At 43.3% G+C, this 17626-nt stretch overlaps 1 protein-coding gene across 8 annotated transcripts in view; it reads right to left on the bottom strand.

The window, feature by feature from the left end:
• Nucleotides 1-17626, bottom strand: part of SEMA5B (semaphorin 5B) — a 261572-nt gene that overhangs the window by 80915 nt on the left and 163031 nt on the right. For all 8 annotated transcript variants that reach the window (XR_014585958.1, XM_083841544.1, XM_083841547.1 and 5 more), the window contains one exon: nt 4939-5001. Coding sequence is in view for 7 of the 8 variants with exons in the window: in XM_083841544.1 (XP_083697670.1) it covers nt 4939-5001 (63 nt within the window). In the remaining variant the exon portion in view is untranslated. The remainder of the gene's footprint in view (nt 1-4938; nt 5002-17626) is intronic.

Genomic DNA, 17626 nt, shown 5'->3' on the forward strand with positions numbered 1-17626 from the left:
CAAAAGTAGATACACTGGCTCTGAAGTACAGCCTGCAGTTCAGAGAACTGGCCAGCAGAACTCCATGTTCAGCCTTCAATGACATTTTAGAGTACAGCAAATATTTATTTGTTGCAGTTCATCCCAATTTGTTAAAAAAACCCATGATCTAACATGTTTTTGAGCACTGTTATTAACATGCTTCTAGATGTTTATGTTATTTCTTTGGACAAACAATTTACTAATCAGCCTAAGCCAACACCCTGACCAAGCTGTCTTCCTCCTCTGAGTGCCATAAATACCAAAGAGAATCACTAATGATTTTTCCAGCCAAGTTTTCTTTGACGGACTTCAAATCAAATTAGGTGGCTGATAGTTTAGCAGAAGTAGTAGGAATGTAGTTTTAGATTTCTAGAAACAGTTAGAAAGGGGAGGAAAAAACCATCTGACTGCCTCGCAGTTACCTGTGGATTGATATAGCGCCTGTTGTATCTGGATGCCTGTTATTTGTAAGTGGTATGGTGATTCCCAGCCACATTAGATGACCAGAGGGACACATCCTCTGTATGACAGCCACTTGGAGGCCTAAAATAGCAGATTCCTCCATTAGCCTAGCAACTTCTGCACCAAACCCATTTAACTGGCCTGAAACCTTGGGCCAGGATTTCCCTGCAACCTTGCATGAATCCAAGAACCCCCTGTATCAGGACATCATACAAGAAAAGGGAGACAACCAGTCCGGGACAAACAGTAGCTGGATGCCTATCAGATGCTTCCCTCGGTTCTTTCTTACTCCAGAAGTGTTATCAGTGCATCATCTTTCCCCTTGCTACCCAAAGTCCTTAGGACAGCATGTAAGTGCTGGAGCGCTGCCGTTTTCACAAACAGTTCCCTTCTCTCTTTGAAATGGCGGTGTGCTGCTTTTGGAAAGTTAACAAATAATTTTATGCTTAGACAAGACAAAGACCAAAGGGCGCTTGTTTAGAAAGCCACAGTTTTCTATGTCAGGCAGAATTCCTTAGATGTGGTGGATGGGCTGTTATGCAGAGACAAACCAATTACAGACTAGAAGCTGAGCAGCTCCTAATGAAATTAAATACATTTTGATCTAGTGGCACCTCTTCCCCTTGCACTCTATCCATCGCTCATTTTAACTACAACCTCTGGGTGATATCACTTGGAAGACAGAAAGAAAGGCAGCATAACACCGATTTTGTTCTCTGCAGTATCTCTCAGTATGGTGGATGGTTTCCAGGGGAGAATGTTAAGGTGCTGATCAGGATGCATTTTATAAATGCTGCAAAAATAGGAATAATTACTAGCGGAAGCCAGCATGGATCTCCAGCAACATGGCAAATAAAGCATATACAATTCTTTGAGGAAACCACAAGCTTTGGTTGACAAAAATAGCAATATAAATGAAAGAGACTTTTCTGAAGTGTATATTTTAATACCACATGACATATAGTAGAGAGTTAGTTTTAAAATCAAGTTCAAGTACATATACTTTAAAGGATTAAAATCTGATAAATGCATGGACTGAAAAAAAGTCCTCTGAGAAAAATCATTCACAAAGTTGCTATTCTAGCAGGGACCCAGATGGCAAGGTACTAGTCCAGTAACAACATTTTTCTTAACCAGCGTTTGTGGATAACCCAACGATCAGAAAAATAGCAATTACCAATGAGGCCAAAGCAGACATATATGTTAGGCTGGTTGGTAAGCTATACCCAACAAACAAAATACATTTTTTTAAAGATATTATACACTAAAGAGCAAGGAACAAAAGGACTTTATGTACAGACTGGGAGATTACACCCCGAAACTAGCAACTGTGAAAAGGATTTAGTGGTCACAGTAACTAGGCAATTCTGCAGGATCTCCTATGCCAGAAGAGCTTATGAAACTGCTGAGTATATGAACAGAGGGCGAATAAGAGGTGGAAGACTATTTTAATCACACTCAGGCATTAGAGATTGACATGGGAATACAGGTGAAAAATTAGAGTGTGCAGAAAACAGACACAAAAATATTCAATAGCAGTGGAAGAATGAGTTAGAGAAAGGCTTGGAGAGCTCAGCTTTTTACATTACCAAAAAGTCTAAGTACTGACTTGACAAGAGCATATAAATGGTTTTGCAAAAAAAAATGAATATTGGTAACTAAAGAGCTCCTTAATCTAGAAGAGAAGGGCAAAAAGAGACACAGACACTCAAAACTGAAGCCAGATTCAAAGAGGAAATAAAGTACATGCTGTTAACAGTGAAGGTGATCAGCCATTTGATCAAGCCAGCAAAGCATGCAGTCAGCCTGTTTGATTCAAAACCTTCTGCCTTCCTCAGGAAGGTGCAGCAGCCAAAGACAAGTTACTGAGCGCAGTTTTGGAACAGGCAGGTGAAACTTCTGGCCAGAACTACACAAGGTGTCAGAGGAAAAGACCTAGTAGCCTTAAACCTGGGAAACAGATTTCTCATCTCCCTTTTCTCTGTCCAGTTGGTACTCAAATATAGAGTGATCATCATGCCATGGTAATTATATTTCCGTGATATGCATTTTGTAGCTTTTACTCTTGCACTTCTTATTTTCCTTATGGTAAAACTCTAGGCATTTTAGGAGGAGATTTTCTAAGCAGCAGGGAGAATCCAATTTAGATACTCAACGGGCATAAGAAAAAGGCATTTTCATACACTAGGTAGCTTTGAAAACTTCATCTTAAAATAAAGACATTATTAAATGGGCAAGGAAAATGAACCAGTCATATAACTTACCCAAACTACACTGTGAATTAATATAAGAGCCAAAGGTCCTCCTTATTTCTAGCCTTTATCACCACATATCTAAGTGCCTGACAATTCTGAGCATATTTATCATCACATCATCTGTGCTATGTAGAAAACTACCATTAGTCAAGTTTTGACAAAGCAGAGCTGAGGCAGACAGAGCTCTGGTTCTTGTACCACTATCACACAGCATAAATAGAAATATTCACATTGTGTTGCCCTTGCCTGATGCATTTACCCAGCCAAAGGCAAAGATACTAGGTCAGAGCTGGACTTCTCAGCTGGAGTAGAGCTGTTCATCAGCTTGCTGAGCTCTATATATTTGGAGCTAGCACTAAGTCATTTCTCTACAGTGTAATGAGCAGTGAATGTGTAGACTCCCAGGAGGGATTCATCCATGGACATACAGGCAAAACTAGATACAGACTTGGGAGATCTGAGTTTACTTATCTATGGCAGAATCCTTCTGCCTTTCTTCATAGATTCATGTCTTCTTGTCAGACTCTTAGTCAACACCTCTGTTTGCCATTAATTGTATGTCAAGAAGTGTCTAACAATCTGATTAATTATTGTTCCTCAAAACTGCACACCCAAGGCTCCTGCACCCACCAAACAATATTAAGCTCTGGACAACAAACAGCATAAACTCAGCTGTTTGGAGCATCATCCTCATGAAATGTTTGGCAGACTCTTTGCAGTGTGTGGAGGCAGCAGCAGCAGCAAAAATGCTCAGACCATTGCTTTCTTTTGGCATGACAGTAAAAATAATAAATTGAAATTATCCTAGAATTTGTTCAGTGGAGTGCATGGAATCTCATAGGGTTTTATCTGGGGGCTGACAAAATAATTCTGGGTTATAAATTCAAATTCTTCATGAACAATGGACTAAGGTTCACAAATTTTTACAATGGGAGTACAGAGTAAAATCTTTTCTTTAGAGTACACATTTTAAAGTACAAAGACCACAAATTCAAAAATTCTTCGCGTCTTGGGTTTTAGAGTTTTTTAATGTTGTTCATCTTCTTTTGGGTTCTTCTTCTAGTGGCTGGCAAAATTTGGTGTTTACATAACGTAACCTATTTTGACTCCATGGTATTCTTCTACGTGAAGCAGTCCCTACACAAACTCTAAAACACATTCTAGGATACTGATATTCCTGTTCTCCAAAACTACATGAAGCTCTCTGTTGCTCATCCTACAAAATTCAAGCTAGCATTTTTGTGTATATGCAAGTTAACACAATAATCATGTACGGTTTATTATATGAAATGAATGTGGTCAATGGAAAATCATATAATCCCGTGTTTGAAGCACTGAGCTGGAACTTGGCAGAACTCCAGATTTTGGGCAAGCCACACAAGCACTCTCTGCTTGACTGTCCAAGTCTACAGCAAAGATCATGATTATCTTCCAACTCCTTTGGTTTAGACTGAAAACTCTTTGTGGTATAATATTTAGGACAACAGGACACCCTCTCAGTTGAGGCCTCAACATGTTTGAACAGTACCAACACCACATTTGAAAAATCAAAATACTTGTTTTCAGTACACGGTTTTCTTTCAGTTTCTCAGAAGTGGGGCAGAAGAGGACCTGTGCTTCAGTCAGAAATGCCTGCAAACTTCAGATGTCTGAGATAGCATGCCTTAGTTCAAACAGTTCTGGTTTTGAACTGCAGCTTAGCAGACTGCGCCGGCCTCCTAAGGAGCTCTGTGACATTCCACCTGAAAAGAACTGCAGTGTCCTAGCAGATTCAATTCTCATGTTCAAGAGAATTATACAAAAATCAGCTCTAACTGCAAACAAGTATCAGACACAGGCCCACGTGGCCGAACGCCAATGGCTCGCTGCTGAGTACTAAGACTAAGCCAACCTGACCAGCCTCAGACCCACTACAGGATGTTTCCCTGGATTTGCCACCATACTGATCCTTGATATGTCACAAATTGCGTCCTCTCCAGAAGTGAAATTACCTTTAAATTTCATGTAGTGCAAGTCTAATAACTTGGACAGGTAGCCTTTGAAATGGTTGCTTTGTGGTGCCCAGGTACTTGTGGTATTAGCTCCGAACAGCTGCAGATTTATGGGCTCCAGCTGGTGTCAGATGCTCACTGTGGGGATTTCTAATGGAATGATGTAAGTAAATTCACCCATAGCATGTCTGTAGCAAAGGAAAACTTACCTCTGTTTTCCCTTTACTTTGACAGGACCTCCTGGTGTCTTCATCTGAACCCCATGCTGTTGCCTGAGAAACCAAAACGCACAAGTCACACGACAATGCCACAAACCACCATGTCTGGAGACTCCCCGAAACAAGCATCTCCAGAAATTTATACAGCCCAATTTACAAGGTGTTGTGACAGTAAACATGTATCTCGCTCCCACTGTGCTCACAGTGCACACAAATGATAAATAGATTAAATGTCCAGAGGCAGAAGCAACTGGAATGTTAACAGAGGTAAGGCTTTAATTTACATGTAAATACAACTTCTGATCATCATTCAACTGGAAGGTCCAAGACACAAGTCCCATATGCTGAGTCCTCACCCATTTTCAAGGAGGACAGTGCTGTATAAAACCACCGGCCTTCATCACCAAAATCAAAACCTTCCCAACAGCAAACCCAGTAGTTGCATACAGATGTGGTGGTCCTCTCAAATTTACCCTCAAGATTATCACCTTCTAAATAATCCTGCAGTGACGTGAGCCAGATAAAACAAGAACTGTGTGCAGACAGGCAAAACCCAGACAGACGAGAAGTGTGGAGAAAGGCTGGATGGTGACAGGTGATGCCAGAGAAGTGGGGCCAGATCCTGAGGTGGAGTAAAATGCTGGGGGCCCAAATTGACTGAGGACTGCAAGATCTGGACCAAGAGCTCATGGGACCCCCCCAGTCAGCCTTGCATAACTCTTTCAGAGCAAAGTGGCCCCTTCCTTCACAAGGAAAGTCAAGACCAGCAAAGCTGTGTTATAACTTCTAGATTTAAGAAAAAATCAGAAACATACCCAACCGTTCTGTGCCCTCTGCATTTTTCCTCCCTTCAGTACTTTTTAAAAATAGTTCTAACAAATTAAAGCAGGTATTGTTAGCTGGAGGTGAAAATACATATAAACATCCATACTATACATAATACATCATTCTGTGAACAAGAAAAATAGCTTTGTTTCACAGGGAAAGGCCATGCTTGCAAAGTTCAGATACAGATCCAAAGCTCCCCTAAAAGAGCCAGGATTTCTTTTTTTTCCCAGTCCATTACCCACACAGGAAATGGCTTCAAAGTTTGGCCCGGATCTGAACTCTTCTTGAACTTCTTCAGTGCAGCCAATTTTATTTTTTTTAAAACACTAAGGCTTCCATCGAAATTGTCCCCTTGACACTTGACAGGATAAATCCTGCTTTTTGCAGGAGAAAGACAGGAGACTACCAAGGAAAGGGGCTGAATTCCCCCCCAAAACAAACAAACAAACAAACAAACAAAAAACCCCACCTTGGTTCCATGAAGATACTTGCTCATAACCATAAGAAATACTGCCACCACCCAGGAAATGCATTTATATATCTAACTTTTGGAGAAGGCGTATTTCTTCCTCACTCCAAAAAATGCTATCTTGTCCGTCTGCTGAAAATCCAGTTCAGTTTGGCTTAAGTAAAGCTTTATGAGCACATGCAAAGGTTTGGTGGGAGAAGGGAAGAGCAGAGATCTTTCCCCGGGAGTCGCTTGGGAAATACCTCCCATGCGCTGCAGTCCAACCCAGGCTGAAGGCCAAAAGCTCGTGCCTCAGAAGTGTTTGTGTGAGAGCTGGGATAAGTCCTTGCTGGAAAGGATCATTTAGCCATATCCCGAGAGGGGATATGTCATCAGATGAGAAAGCTCGCTGCGATAAGCTGTTACAGAACAGCAAGAAATTTTGACTGGCAACTCCCAGGAAGCCTTGACATCTGCAAAACAACTACACGGCGGCGTTTTGATCTCCAGTCCCAGCTCTGGCCCTCGTTCATCTGTCCACAGTGGTTTCGGACCGTGGATCAATTTTTGAGAAGCTTAATATAAAACAACTCCAGAAAAGAGATCGCTTATGAGGTGACTCTTTGTTCCATTTCAGGAACGGGGACAGAGCGCTCGCCATTATACCGCCCGGTTTAACTTAACAGTGCTTGACAGGCCAAAATGAGAACAAAAGTCGTAGGTTACTACAGCGATCAGTGCTGCTTCTCTGCAAACACTCCGGCTCCTGTGGGACTGTAGCAGAGCAGCAGAAGAATCTGGGCTCCTCGGGGACACCTCGCTCTTCCTGCCAGACACCTGCACCGCACGGCTCTGCGGCACGTCGTAAACACAGCTCGTGTCAGAGCACCGATCCCCTCCAGCTATGTTCTTGGTGCGAAACTCTGCTTTTCATTAGGCAACAGTGCCCTTCAGCTTTCTGAAGCACCACCTTGATGAGTCTAGTGATAACAGAAGTTCTTGGTGAGGGCCCAAATTACAGGAACATGTTGTTTGTGACTGCACCATTAGTCAGGGTGTACTTCATTAGAGCTCAGAGGCTAATTAAGCTATATGGCAATCCGGAGCATATTTTACAAGTCTCACAAATCTTTGGTGGGACAGGGAGAAACTAGTCTGAGGGCTGAGTAACTCCAATGACCTCTAGTGACTCAAAGAAAATATTCATGACCCTGCAAAGAACATCACGTCGATAATAAAAATATAATTGCAGGGCCAAGCAGCAAATGTGTGTTTAAATATTGTACTTCAGGGTATGAACATGTACCAGCCAGCTGACCCAAAGCCTAGACAAGTCCTTCTGCCAGGCTCTCAGGAGCCCTCATACATCTGTGGTCATAGCCTTTGGGTTGGACCTGGCGAGAAGTCCTGGGCAGCCTCAGATCTCTGAGCTTGGCGCCTTTGCATAAGCTTCCCAGCTTTGTCTGGTTTCTTTACTTGACTGATCGGCTGTCTTTTCAGATCCTACTCCAGTCATCTCTGTTGTCCTGGGCTTTCTGTGCAAACTCCTATGTAATGCTGGAGCTCTGCTTCCTGCATCTCACTGGCATGCTCAGCCCAAGCCTTTCCTCCCCAAATTAAATTATCGTCCTCTCCCTTAGATTCTTTTTGCCCCTAACTCAAACTATATCCTGGTCATTCAGCAGAGAGACCTTCGGAAATCTCTCTCTTATGGAGTACATCTGTGTGCACCCATGTGTTTCTCGGTGTTGCAGCCACCTGCTTACACTTGCAAAACCCTACAGCACTCTAAGGGATGCTTTTGCCTGTGCCTCCTTACCTCATCTTAATGCTTCTCAATACCCAGCTCTTGCATGCTGACTTAGCTGCCTCCCTCTCCTTTCCTCATCTTCCTCAATAAACCAAGTGAAAACTATTTCTTTTTACTGCTGAAAGCTGCCTCTGCACTCTTGGCTGCGGTACAAAATGTATCCACCAGACATTTTTGGTCACACAGTTGGGTCATCATCCTGAATTTATAATTTGTTTTCTCAGTTGTCTGAGCCATTTAAGTTTCCTAGCTCCAGAAAACATATCTGGGATTATTTTTGTATCTCCTACTACATCTGCCCATCAAAAGCAGCAGAGTGGACACCTCTGGACCCATGCAGTGAAAAAACAACTTTTGATGGCATGGGTCATGGAAAACAGCCTGGATGAAGATATGACAAAGCTGGCAGCAAGACTACAGACCAATACAGGACAGTATGTTCTTTCTCCTAGTTCCTTCTCTACCTGCTACATGCTTAAGCAACCAAGCAAACACATTTTTAGGTTGACAAGGTGGCAGGACATCAGCAGTTCCTCCTCTTACATCCTTACCAACAGCACTCCAGTTCCTCAGCCAACCTCCTTACAAGCTCTAGAGCATCCCTTCCCTTCTGCATCTCCCATAGAAATGCAGCTTGTAACAGTGTTCCCAGCCACTTTGAGCGCCTCCTCTACAACCACAAGGTCCGTGTGCAGAATGGGGGAACACTGGACTCAGATGCTGTATGAATGAAACAAGCAGCACAGGGCTGCAGCTGCTGTGTAAGAGAAGAGCCACGCAAACCATGAGCAGGACTGCCCAGCCATCTGCGCAGATAGGCACGAGAGTGCTACCAACTTAGTCTCTGAACTGAAAACGCAATTAATGTGCTTTCCATTCAGCACATTTGCATGGACAGCTGCTTCTTCACATCCATCCCTATGTCTGTTCTTGAGCTCTGTACAGGCTCTTTTTTTTTTTAAAAAAAAAAAAAGGAAAGGAAAAAAAAAGAAGAAAAAGGGGGAGGAGGCATGTGTTATTTAAGCATTTTTAGGAAATCACATGAAGGAGAACAATTATAGTCACACAACTATGTGTATGCACATGGTGCAGCACTGGCCAACAAGAAAATTGACAGAAATGCACCACAGTGGCTACGCTCAGTGCATATCTGAGCATTCAGATGCTACACCCCATCACAAAAAGAAAGAGAACATCTCTCCTACTAAGTTATGAGCATCACGGTTTGCTCCCAGTTCAGACTGCAGATCAACACTGATCTAGAAATTCTAGCTCATCATAAGCCATCAAATCAGTTATTCAGCACACACTGCTGAGAGAAACTTTCTAGATACATTTATTTAATTACCTGCACATCCCAGTGTTGGCATCCAAAGTACCTGCCTGTCACTAGCAAGTCCTGTTATCAATAGGTATGTGCATCCTCACATGCTGATGTGAAAATCTTCTCAACTTCTATGGACCAGCTTTTACATTCAGGCCAGCAATTTATAATTATTTCAACCACCACATGGGAGTTTAATAGACTAAGCATACACTAATCCCTGCACTGTACCTAAACAACAGAGGTTGCTGGAGCTTTTTGCACAAAACCTGAACACTGCTTTAAAACTAGAAAGTGAAGATTGGAATAGAATAGGTTACACGCGTATTTATTCGGCAAATTAAACCCATTCTTAGTTTCTAAACTCTCTTAATATAAACCTATCCATCTGTTACCAACCTCACTCCCATTAAATAAGTGCTCTGTACAAGCTACCGGCAGCCTCGCACGCCTGTAGACAGGCCGGGAATCATGCTGTTCTCTCCTGTTATGGGGAAAAAGTGTAACGCAAAAATGTACACGGTGTATGTTCGGAAGGAGATGAACAAACAAGTACAGGCTTACGGCAGAAAACCAGGAACTGATTCTGTGAGAAGCCCAGCATTTTCTCCCAGGTACTGAGCTCCTCAGGTTCCTGCTGACGGTGGCAGCAGCAGCAGCGCCGTGTCCGCCAGCCTCAGGCCTGCAGGACTGCTTGCAGCAGGAGCCTCCACTTCCATCACCCCTCTGCAGAGCACGCAGGAGGCTTCTCGATCTGCCCGAGGAGTAAGAGGTGATTTTGGTTCTCCGCTTGTGCCGTGCAGGGCACCCTGGCCGGTCTGCTGGTCACATCACCCTTTGCTGAGTTATCCGTGAGGAAGGAGGGCAGGAGGTGCTGTGGGATGGCAGCCATTGTGCACTGGAGACCTGAGCTGGCAGAATCGTTTCTTTCCCTGTGTGTTTCTTTATGTCTTCCTTCCCAATAACTGCACAAGGCACTACTACGTTGAGAGAAATGTACCTCTGGAAAAAAAGACTTGCTCCAAAGGTGGCTTCCTGCGTTCCTTACACCAGCCCTAAATCTGTATTTCTTATATACATTTAGAAATTGCTCTGTGATCAGCTCATCTCACAGCAAGGTATGGAAACTCTTCTCCGAGTCTGGGGAGAGGGGATTATGAAGGGACCATGCTTCTACACTGTATTTTAATACCTACCAACTTCAATGGACATATTTACATGCCCTACTAGGCCAGTTTAGCTTAATCACATACTTAAGGACTTTGCTAAATTAGGGTGCAGGACAAGTCCTTTAGGCAATGACAATTCAGAGGCCACTCTATTTCCCTACGTGATGTCAGCCTTAGCCTTCTCATCCATACTGATAAACATGTATTGTACCTCTAAAATGCAACCCATAGAATTCTTGCTGATAATGACAAATCCATATTTAAGTTTATTTCTCTGTTTCTATATACCTTGCAGTCTCCACAGAAGACAGCACCAGTGTTAATCTACCCTCCCACAGGCAAATTCTACAGCATTTCGAAGAAATTGGTAAGCACTGAGTCTTACAGCACTAAGAAATAAAAGCTTTCTGAAAGTCATTTCTACAGGCTGGGTCCAGAAAATTCATGAAAAAGTTCTTGTTTAACTTAGGTTTCTATTAAGCATACTGTAAAAAACATTTCTACATCACTTTAGTTACTTCTTCCCTATTAAATCCTCCAGGACTTCTCCACAAAGACCTGTTGCCTCAGTCTAAAAGTGGAAAGTGAAATTCCTTTTTGAAGCATTGGCTTTTGTTTCTCAAGGACGAGGCACATTTACAGCGCTCCATAAATAATAACTTATTGAAATCCAACTTCTTAATAATAGAGCGCAGGAGCTTAATTCCCTAGAGGCCATTTCTAAAGCTCCAACGCAGGTAATTTATTAAAACTGTGATAAACATGCCTGATAAACAGATAACTAATACCAAAATGACATAATGGGAAGCTTCAATAAATAGTTCTGCTTCATCGTGCACTACGCACGTTGCAGGTCACCACTGCGTGCAGTGACAGGTATGAGGGATGGCCGAAGGATTTGGTCAATTTGAATGGGGGGGACTTGGATGAAGGGAATTGCTCGGTGTTTCATCAAATTAATTGATTTCCCTTAAGTGATCTGAGAGCCTTCAGGCTGCAGTAAAACTCAAGCTCTAAGTTCAGTTTAAACGAAGTACCCAACATGCACATCAACAGCCGGGCCCAGCTGCATGACTCTGCTGGAGTGGCTGGGCCACGACCATCTGGGAAGGCCTCAAAATGTAACGCTCAGAGGACAAAGGCTGGCAAACAGGCAAAAAAATCAGCGGGTCCCAGTTCCCATAACCTTAATCTCAGGATCAGATCTTTTCTCTGTGAACAAACATCAGGCTCTTACTGTCCTGTGATGGATTTTGGCCTGGCGTTCATAGATTGCTGAACCTACACCAGACCAGATGGGGATGCCACGCTCTGGCACAGTAAGGAAGGCAAAATTCATCAGAAAGAAGGGCTTTCTCATTTTAACAACAGATCTTAGCTCAGTTCCAAAGGACACCATTTTTTGGTATTCACGTTCCCCTGTATCTCACGGACTCTTACCACATCCTGAGCCATGAGAAATGCAGTATCAACAGGCTCCAGTTCCTCAGCCCCGGATCCCCAGCTGCACAAGGATGACAAAAATGGTGTACATCTGCACCCCTCGGATGGGGAGGGGAGCTTCCAGGACTGACTGTTTTCACTCCTAAGCCTCACCGGTTTAGAGACGAGCCTGTCCTCCCACCTTATGTTCTCTAACTGTGCGCACGTCTGGACTGGCCCCTGCCAGAACTGGGGCTCAGCCTCCTCGCAGGCAAGCTCTTCTGCCTTTGATCCAGTTATCCCAGCCTGATGAGCCACTGCTCATCACCTCAGTCGTGGCAACCCTCTCTGCTCACACTTCTGTCCTGTCTCAAGTGCAAAGTAAAATGCTTTAAATCTCTCACAGCCTCCCTCCTGCGCTGGGAGCACATCCCGGCGACACAGGGCTCCTGGCAAGCAAGCAGCGAGCTCCTGCCCCAGAGAAAGGGAAATGGGTGGAAGGGTGCAAAGACACTGGTGACCTCGTCACACAGGGAGCGAAGGGTGTGCCTTAAGAGATGCTATACCTGGACTGAAGGGCTCGTGGCAGCCAAGGATGATGCCCAAATTACAGGTTTTAGCAACAGATCGGATTGCAGCGCTGCCTATAAGGGTAAACGAAACAGGAATACACACTGTGCTGTGGCTATATGCTGAGCGTACACCAACAGCAACATATTTATGCAGCAATGCTAGATGAACATGCCCAGATGTTACTTTGGAAGAAAGATACAGCTCTGGAGAACAGAGATAAAGATGGCACTGGATTTCTGTTTCCACTATCTACTATTTGTATTTTTATCGTTCTATGTAAAGAAAAATGCCAGGCTGCGGCAATGATTTCATTTTGCTGATGATGTACTTCATGTAGCTTGAAAGCTTAACACGGCAATGATTTAGTTGCAAGTGCTATATGGGAATACTCACCTTCTCTTTGAAAACTTAATCCACTGGATATTTCTATTGCTTTTAAGTGTGCAAAAGCACGGATAGGGCCAAATGCAAATTGACGGCCTTAGTTAACGGGGACATTTGGCATGCAAAGTGAAAAAAGACCTTAAAGCTCTCGCCTGTAGCCAGTTGAGAATGAATGACAACACCCAGAACTGGAAAACAGCACAGAAGATGTTAGTGAAGGATGACTTACAGTGTTTCCTATTACTGAAGATCAAAAGCATACAGAAACTGAGAAGAGACTTTTAGCATATTGGGTAATTAACATCCACAGTGGAATTTGGTTTCTTGCCATCTCACATTCACTTTATAGCTTATGACAACAAACATTTACTAAATATACTGGAGATTACAAAGATGTAAGATTATATGGTAAATCAATAAAATAAATAAAGAAGTTAAAATATACTCAGTCAGAAATGATTAAAGAAAAATTCACTGTAGTCAAGAATGGGTCAGGAATCCACGTACAGCTGATCCGTGTGAAGGTGTGGTTGGCACTGGCCAGGTGGGCACCACACAGCGCTTTCTCACACCTCCAGCACCGATTGTTCTGTAAAGAACAGGTTTTGTATTTTTTTTTTCTTCAGTAGCTACAAAGTACAACAAGCTATTTCTAAGAAGCCACTAAGAATGGAGTCACAGCAATGGTCGCCTTTGGTAAAGTGGGGACAATTCCTCCTTCGAGGCCCCTCTACCGCCAAAAGATGTCCATCTCCACCCCTTTATGTTCTCTGGCAGAGTCGCCATTCACAGCTAAATCCCTCCTTCCTCTTTGTGTGCTCCTCTGATGGATGTGACAAGACTTCTAAGCAGCCTCCTCTCACTGTTTTGCACAATGATTTCTGGAATAGGAGGTTCAAAAACCCTCCCAATGGACCAGCCCATATTCAGTACAAAATCAATTTACCATGGCTATAGTCTCCTTTGTACTTCTGCATCAAGCAAGGCTATTTTATTCTCCTTCATTTTTCTGCTCTGGGTTTCTTTGCCATTGTGTCTCTTTGAAGCTCACTGCTATGTAGAGATGTTAAGGGTTCTCCACTATACACGCTTTGCTTTTTTCCACTTCTGAGACAGACTGGACAAATCCTGCACAGTCAACTGAGTGCATTTTTGTATACCCACATTAAGAGTTCATCTATGAAAAGCAAGCTCCCTATATATGCTTCAAATCAAAAATGTAATCACTGAATCACATGTGAAACCTCTGTGTATTATCAGCTTTCTAAAGTGGGGAAGTCTTGCATTCTTTATTCCTCTCCAGGTTACATCACTGAAAATACTTGTTCAGCATTTACTTGTTTGCTTTGAGAAGGAGCTAAAATAAGTTTGAGGAAATGCCCAATTTGGATCTGATTCTCCCAACAATTAGGCTGAGATTCAGGAATCAAAATCAGCACATCTTGCAATATTAAAGAGACTAATGAAGAACTCAGGATGACATTTTCACTGTTCTGTGCCTCCTGTTTTTCTTTAGGGAAATCACATCTATTGCATTAGTGGGGGCCTAATACTCTTTCAGATGACAAACACTGCAATATATTCTCATTAAAATCGTATAAGAGGTTGAGCATGGGTTGAATCCTGTCTTGGCTTGAAAAAAGGGGGCAGTGTGCAATTAAACAAATAAAAGGTGGATGTGATTCAACTTACCCTATCAACATTCTTTTCTGGTTGTGCACTTAAGCTTGCTGTAGTGCAACCAAAAGGGAAAAAAGGCACTGGAAATCTTTAATTAAGTGAAAGATGCACTATTGAGACGAAAGGAAAGCTTTGAGATTACTTTAATTAGCCAGGGCCAGTTTTGAGCAAGCCAGAGAGACTGGGAAAGTTTCGCAAGGCAGTGTAAGAACAGAGATGCTGCCTGAGCCTAAGCTGCATGGGGACCGAAAATGAAACCAGACTTTCCCTTCTGCTCTTCCCCATTTTAAAGAACAGTTTTTCAGCTTCAAGAATATGGGCAAAACAAATTCTAAGTCCTCAGCTTAAGAAAAAAGGAGTCTTTGCACTTTCTCTATTCAATTCAGCATACATATCTGAATTTCTATTTGTTTCCCAGATCTAGAGAAAAAATCCAGACTCCTGTTCCTAGACAGCAGGGTTTGGACGCATACTGTGGTAGCACACTGAACACTGAGCTGCACTCTGATGGGCATTTCTGCTTACAATTAAATGGCAATCCTTGCCCCATTGAGCCTGAACCCCAGGGTTAGGGTGAAAGACGTCAGGTGGCTGCAAAAAAACAGGCAGAAAGAACAGAAGGGAGCGGTGAGATGACTGATACTTGCAGTCAGGGAGCGCACATGGTGCACAAGCAAGTGTGGTGCAACCTTTCCAGGAAAGTTTTTGGCAATGCACCTAGATTTTGACCTTTAGCCTCTCTGGCTTCTGAGGTTTGGTGCTCACAATCACGAGCTGTCAGAAAATGTTACTTCTGATAAACCATTGATAACCAAGAATCAGTAGAACTTTTCAGATGCTACCAGGCTGGGCTGGAAGAGGAAGTCAGCAATGAAAAGCACCCCCATGCTTCGTAAAACAGATTTCAGTATCTTTTTTAATTGTTCCATAGCTACATTGTGCATTTCATACCTGCTTTCCTCCGCCAGGTGCCTAATGCTCTTGATAAGCTAATTACAGCCTTCTGCTTATTTCATGTCAAGCTTAACTCCCCAGTCTGAACCTAGCCTGCAGTTCTGGCATGTTTTTTCCTTAATCTAAGACCATCTGTGCTCCATCAGCAAGGAACACTTAAATACTGAGAAAGTGAAGAACCAACAGTGCTGAATTCCCTGTACACTTCCCCCAACTCCTCTCCCCAGCAATTCCAATTAGGTGTGAAGCCAACATCCATCCAGTCCTAAATACACTGGAAGGCTCTGAGCAGGCTACAGTTATCTACGGCCTTACCTCTGTGAGACGCAGCAACACTTCCAGTGGTCAGGGGGGAAATGACAAGGCCGACAGGACCCAAATCTCCACTTTTCTTTACATCTAGATCAAAGGCTTTACGATGCAAATGCCATCACGTCACCAGCAGCACATGCAGTGGTTGTGTTCAGCACCTGATCAATACAAAATCGAACGCTTCTCTCGGAGAAGCACTAGCAGCCAGTCTGGATAAAAGTAATGCGGTTGATTTATCAAGAATCAGTGCTCAAGCCTCTCTTTTATCTCTGCAGAATGGAAATGCTCCACAGTCGAAATGGAAACTGGACTGCCGGGTTAGGGAAGATGGCTGTCTGCCCCTCTCCTTTCCCACCAGCAAAAATTCGGGTGTACCTAACGCCTTCCAGGCCCGGCTGGAAGCGCTTCCCGCCTGCTGCTGCTCTAAGTGGCCAGAGCCCCACCGCTGCGCATAGCATCAATCCACCTAGCTTCCTCCTAAGGCTGGGGAACAGATGCCTTCAGACTCCCTGCTTGGTCTGTCACAGTTTGCCTTGCTTTTGCCTCCTCTTCTCCAACACCAGACGTCAGCACCTGATGCCGTAGTGAGCTCTGCCAAGCTTCAGCTCAACCAGGAATTTATTTGCTCCTTCTCCTGCAAAGGAGACTCTGATGCAGTGTCTTTTATTCCTTCCTCCCAGCTCCTCTGTTCTGCTCTCCAGTTTGCACGCTCCTGCCAACACGGGATTTATTTTCCAATTTTCTTCACTTCGAGTCCTGCCCTTGCATTCCCTCCGCCACCTGTCTCTTCCCTTACCTCCCTTCCACCACGTTTGTGTCTGACCTCCACCAAGGTCAAGCTTTCTACAAATGAGTTTTGAGAATACGGCTTATAATTAAGATAGGGGAATACAAAATGATTCTCCAACAGGCTTAACGCAGTGTACTTCTTTGTGCTTGTTCTGTCAGACTCCTTTTTGGTGGTTTTCAATGCTTTTACATTTATCTTGTCTTTAAAGAAAAGAAAAAAAGAAAGAAAAAAAAAAGCCTTGTTCTTAAATCCTCGGTAACTGATTTCATAGCAAAAGCTGCTAAATTTGTAACAATTATATTAGCCACATACATTTTTTCTCCTGTCACTGTGTTTACCACTAGTATATTTATGAACCATTGATCATTCCTTTCTGTCCCATGCATCAAAATCCTCTCCCCTTAGGCAACTGCAGTTTGTCTCTTAACACTCCCAGGCTAACTTCAGAACTTTTTTGTCATGCCTAATAAAGCTTAAATCACTTCTCTTTGGGCACCCTTGCAGCCTATCCAAATGGCTGCAGCCCTGTTATTCCTTTTTATTTTACTTCCAAGGAAATAAAACACTCTCAAAAACTCAAGCCATGCTTTGCCTCCTGTCTGAAAGAGACATTCCTTGTAGAGAATGGACAGAAATACAAAATTTTTCTACACGTCTCTTTCCACTGACTCCCCGTGCTTGGTCTCCCCAGTCTCAGAAGAGCATAACTTGGTCCTGTTATCAATAAAAGCATATCAGACAGATATAACCATGGTGTGGTAACTTTTAGATGAAAGAAGTGTTTTAGTGACAGTAGAATATCTGTAAGGTACTGTTCCTCTAGACCGTTGAAGCTGTGGTGGCACCCAGCAACCCGTTTACAACCCCACAGCTAGATTTCCTCGCCCTCCTTCACAGGTACAGCCTGGGGAAGGCAGGTAAAACCTTCGAGGCCAAAGCTCTCCGAGGTTTTCAAAGGATGGAGGGAAGCTGTGCCTGCCATGCT

Source organism: Anser anser (assembly GCF_964211835.1).
Source record: "Anser anser genome assembly, chromosome: 6".
Classification (NCBI taxonomy): Eukaryota; Metazoa; Chordata; class Aves; order Anseriformes; family Anatidae; genus Anser; species Anser anser.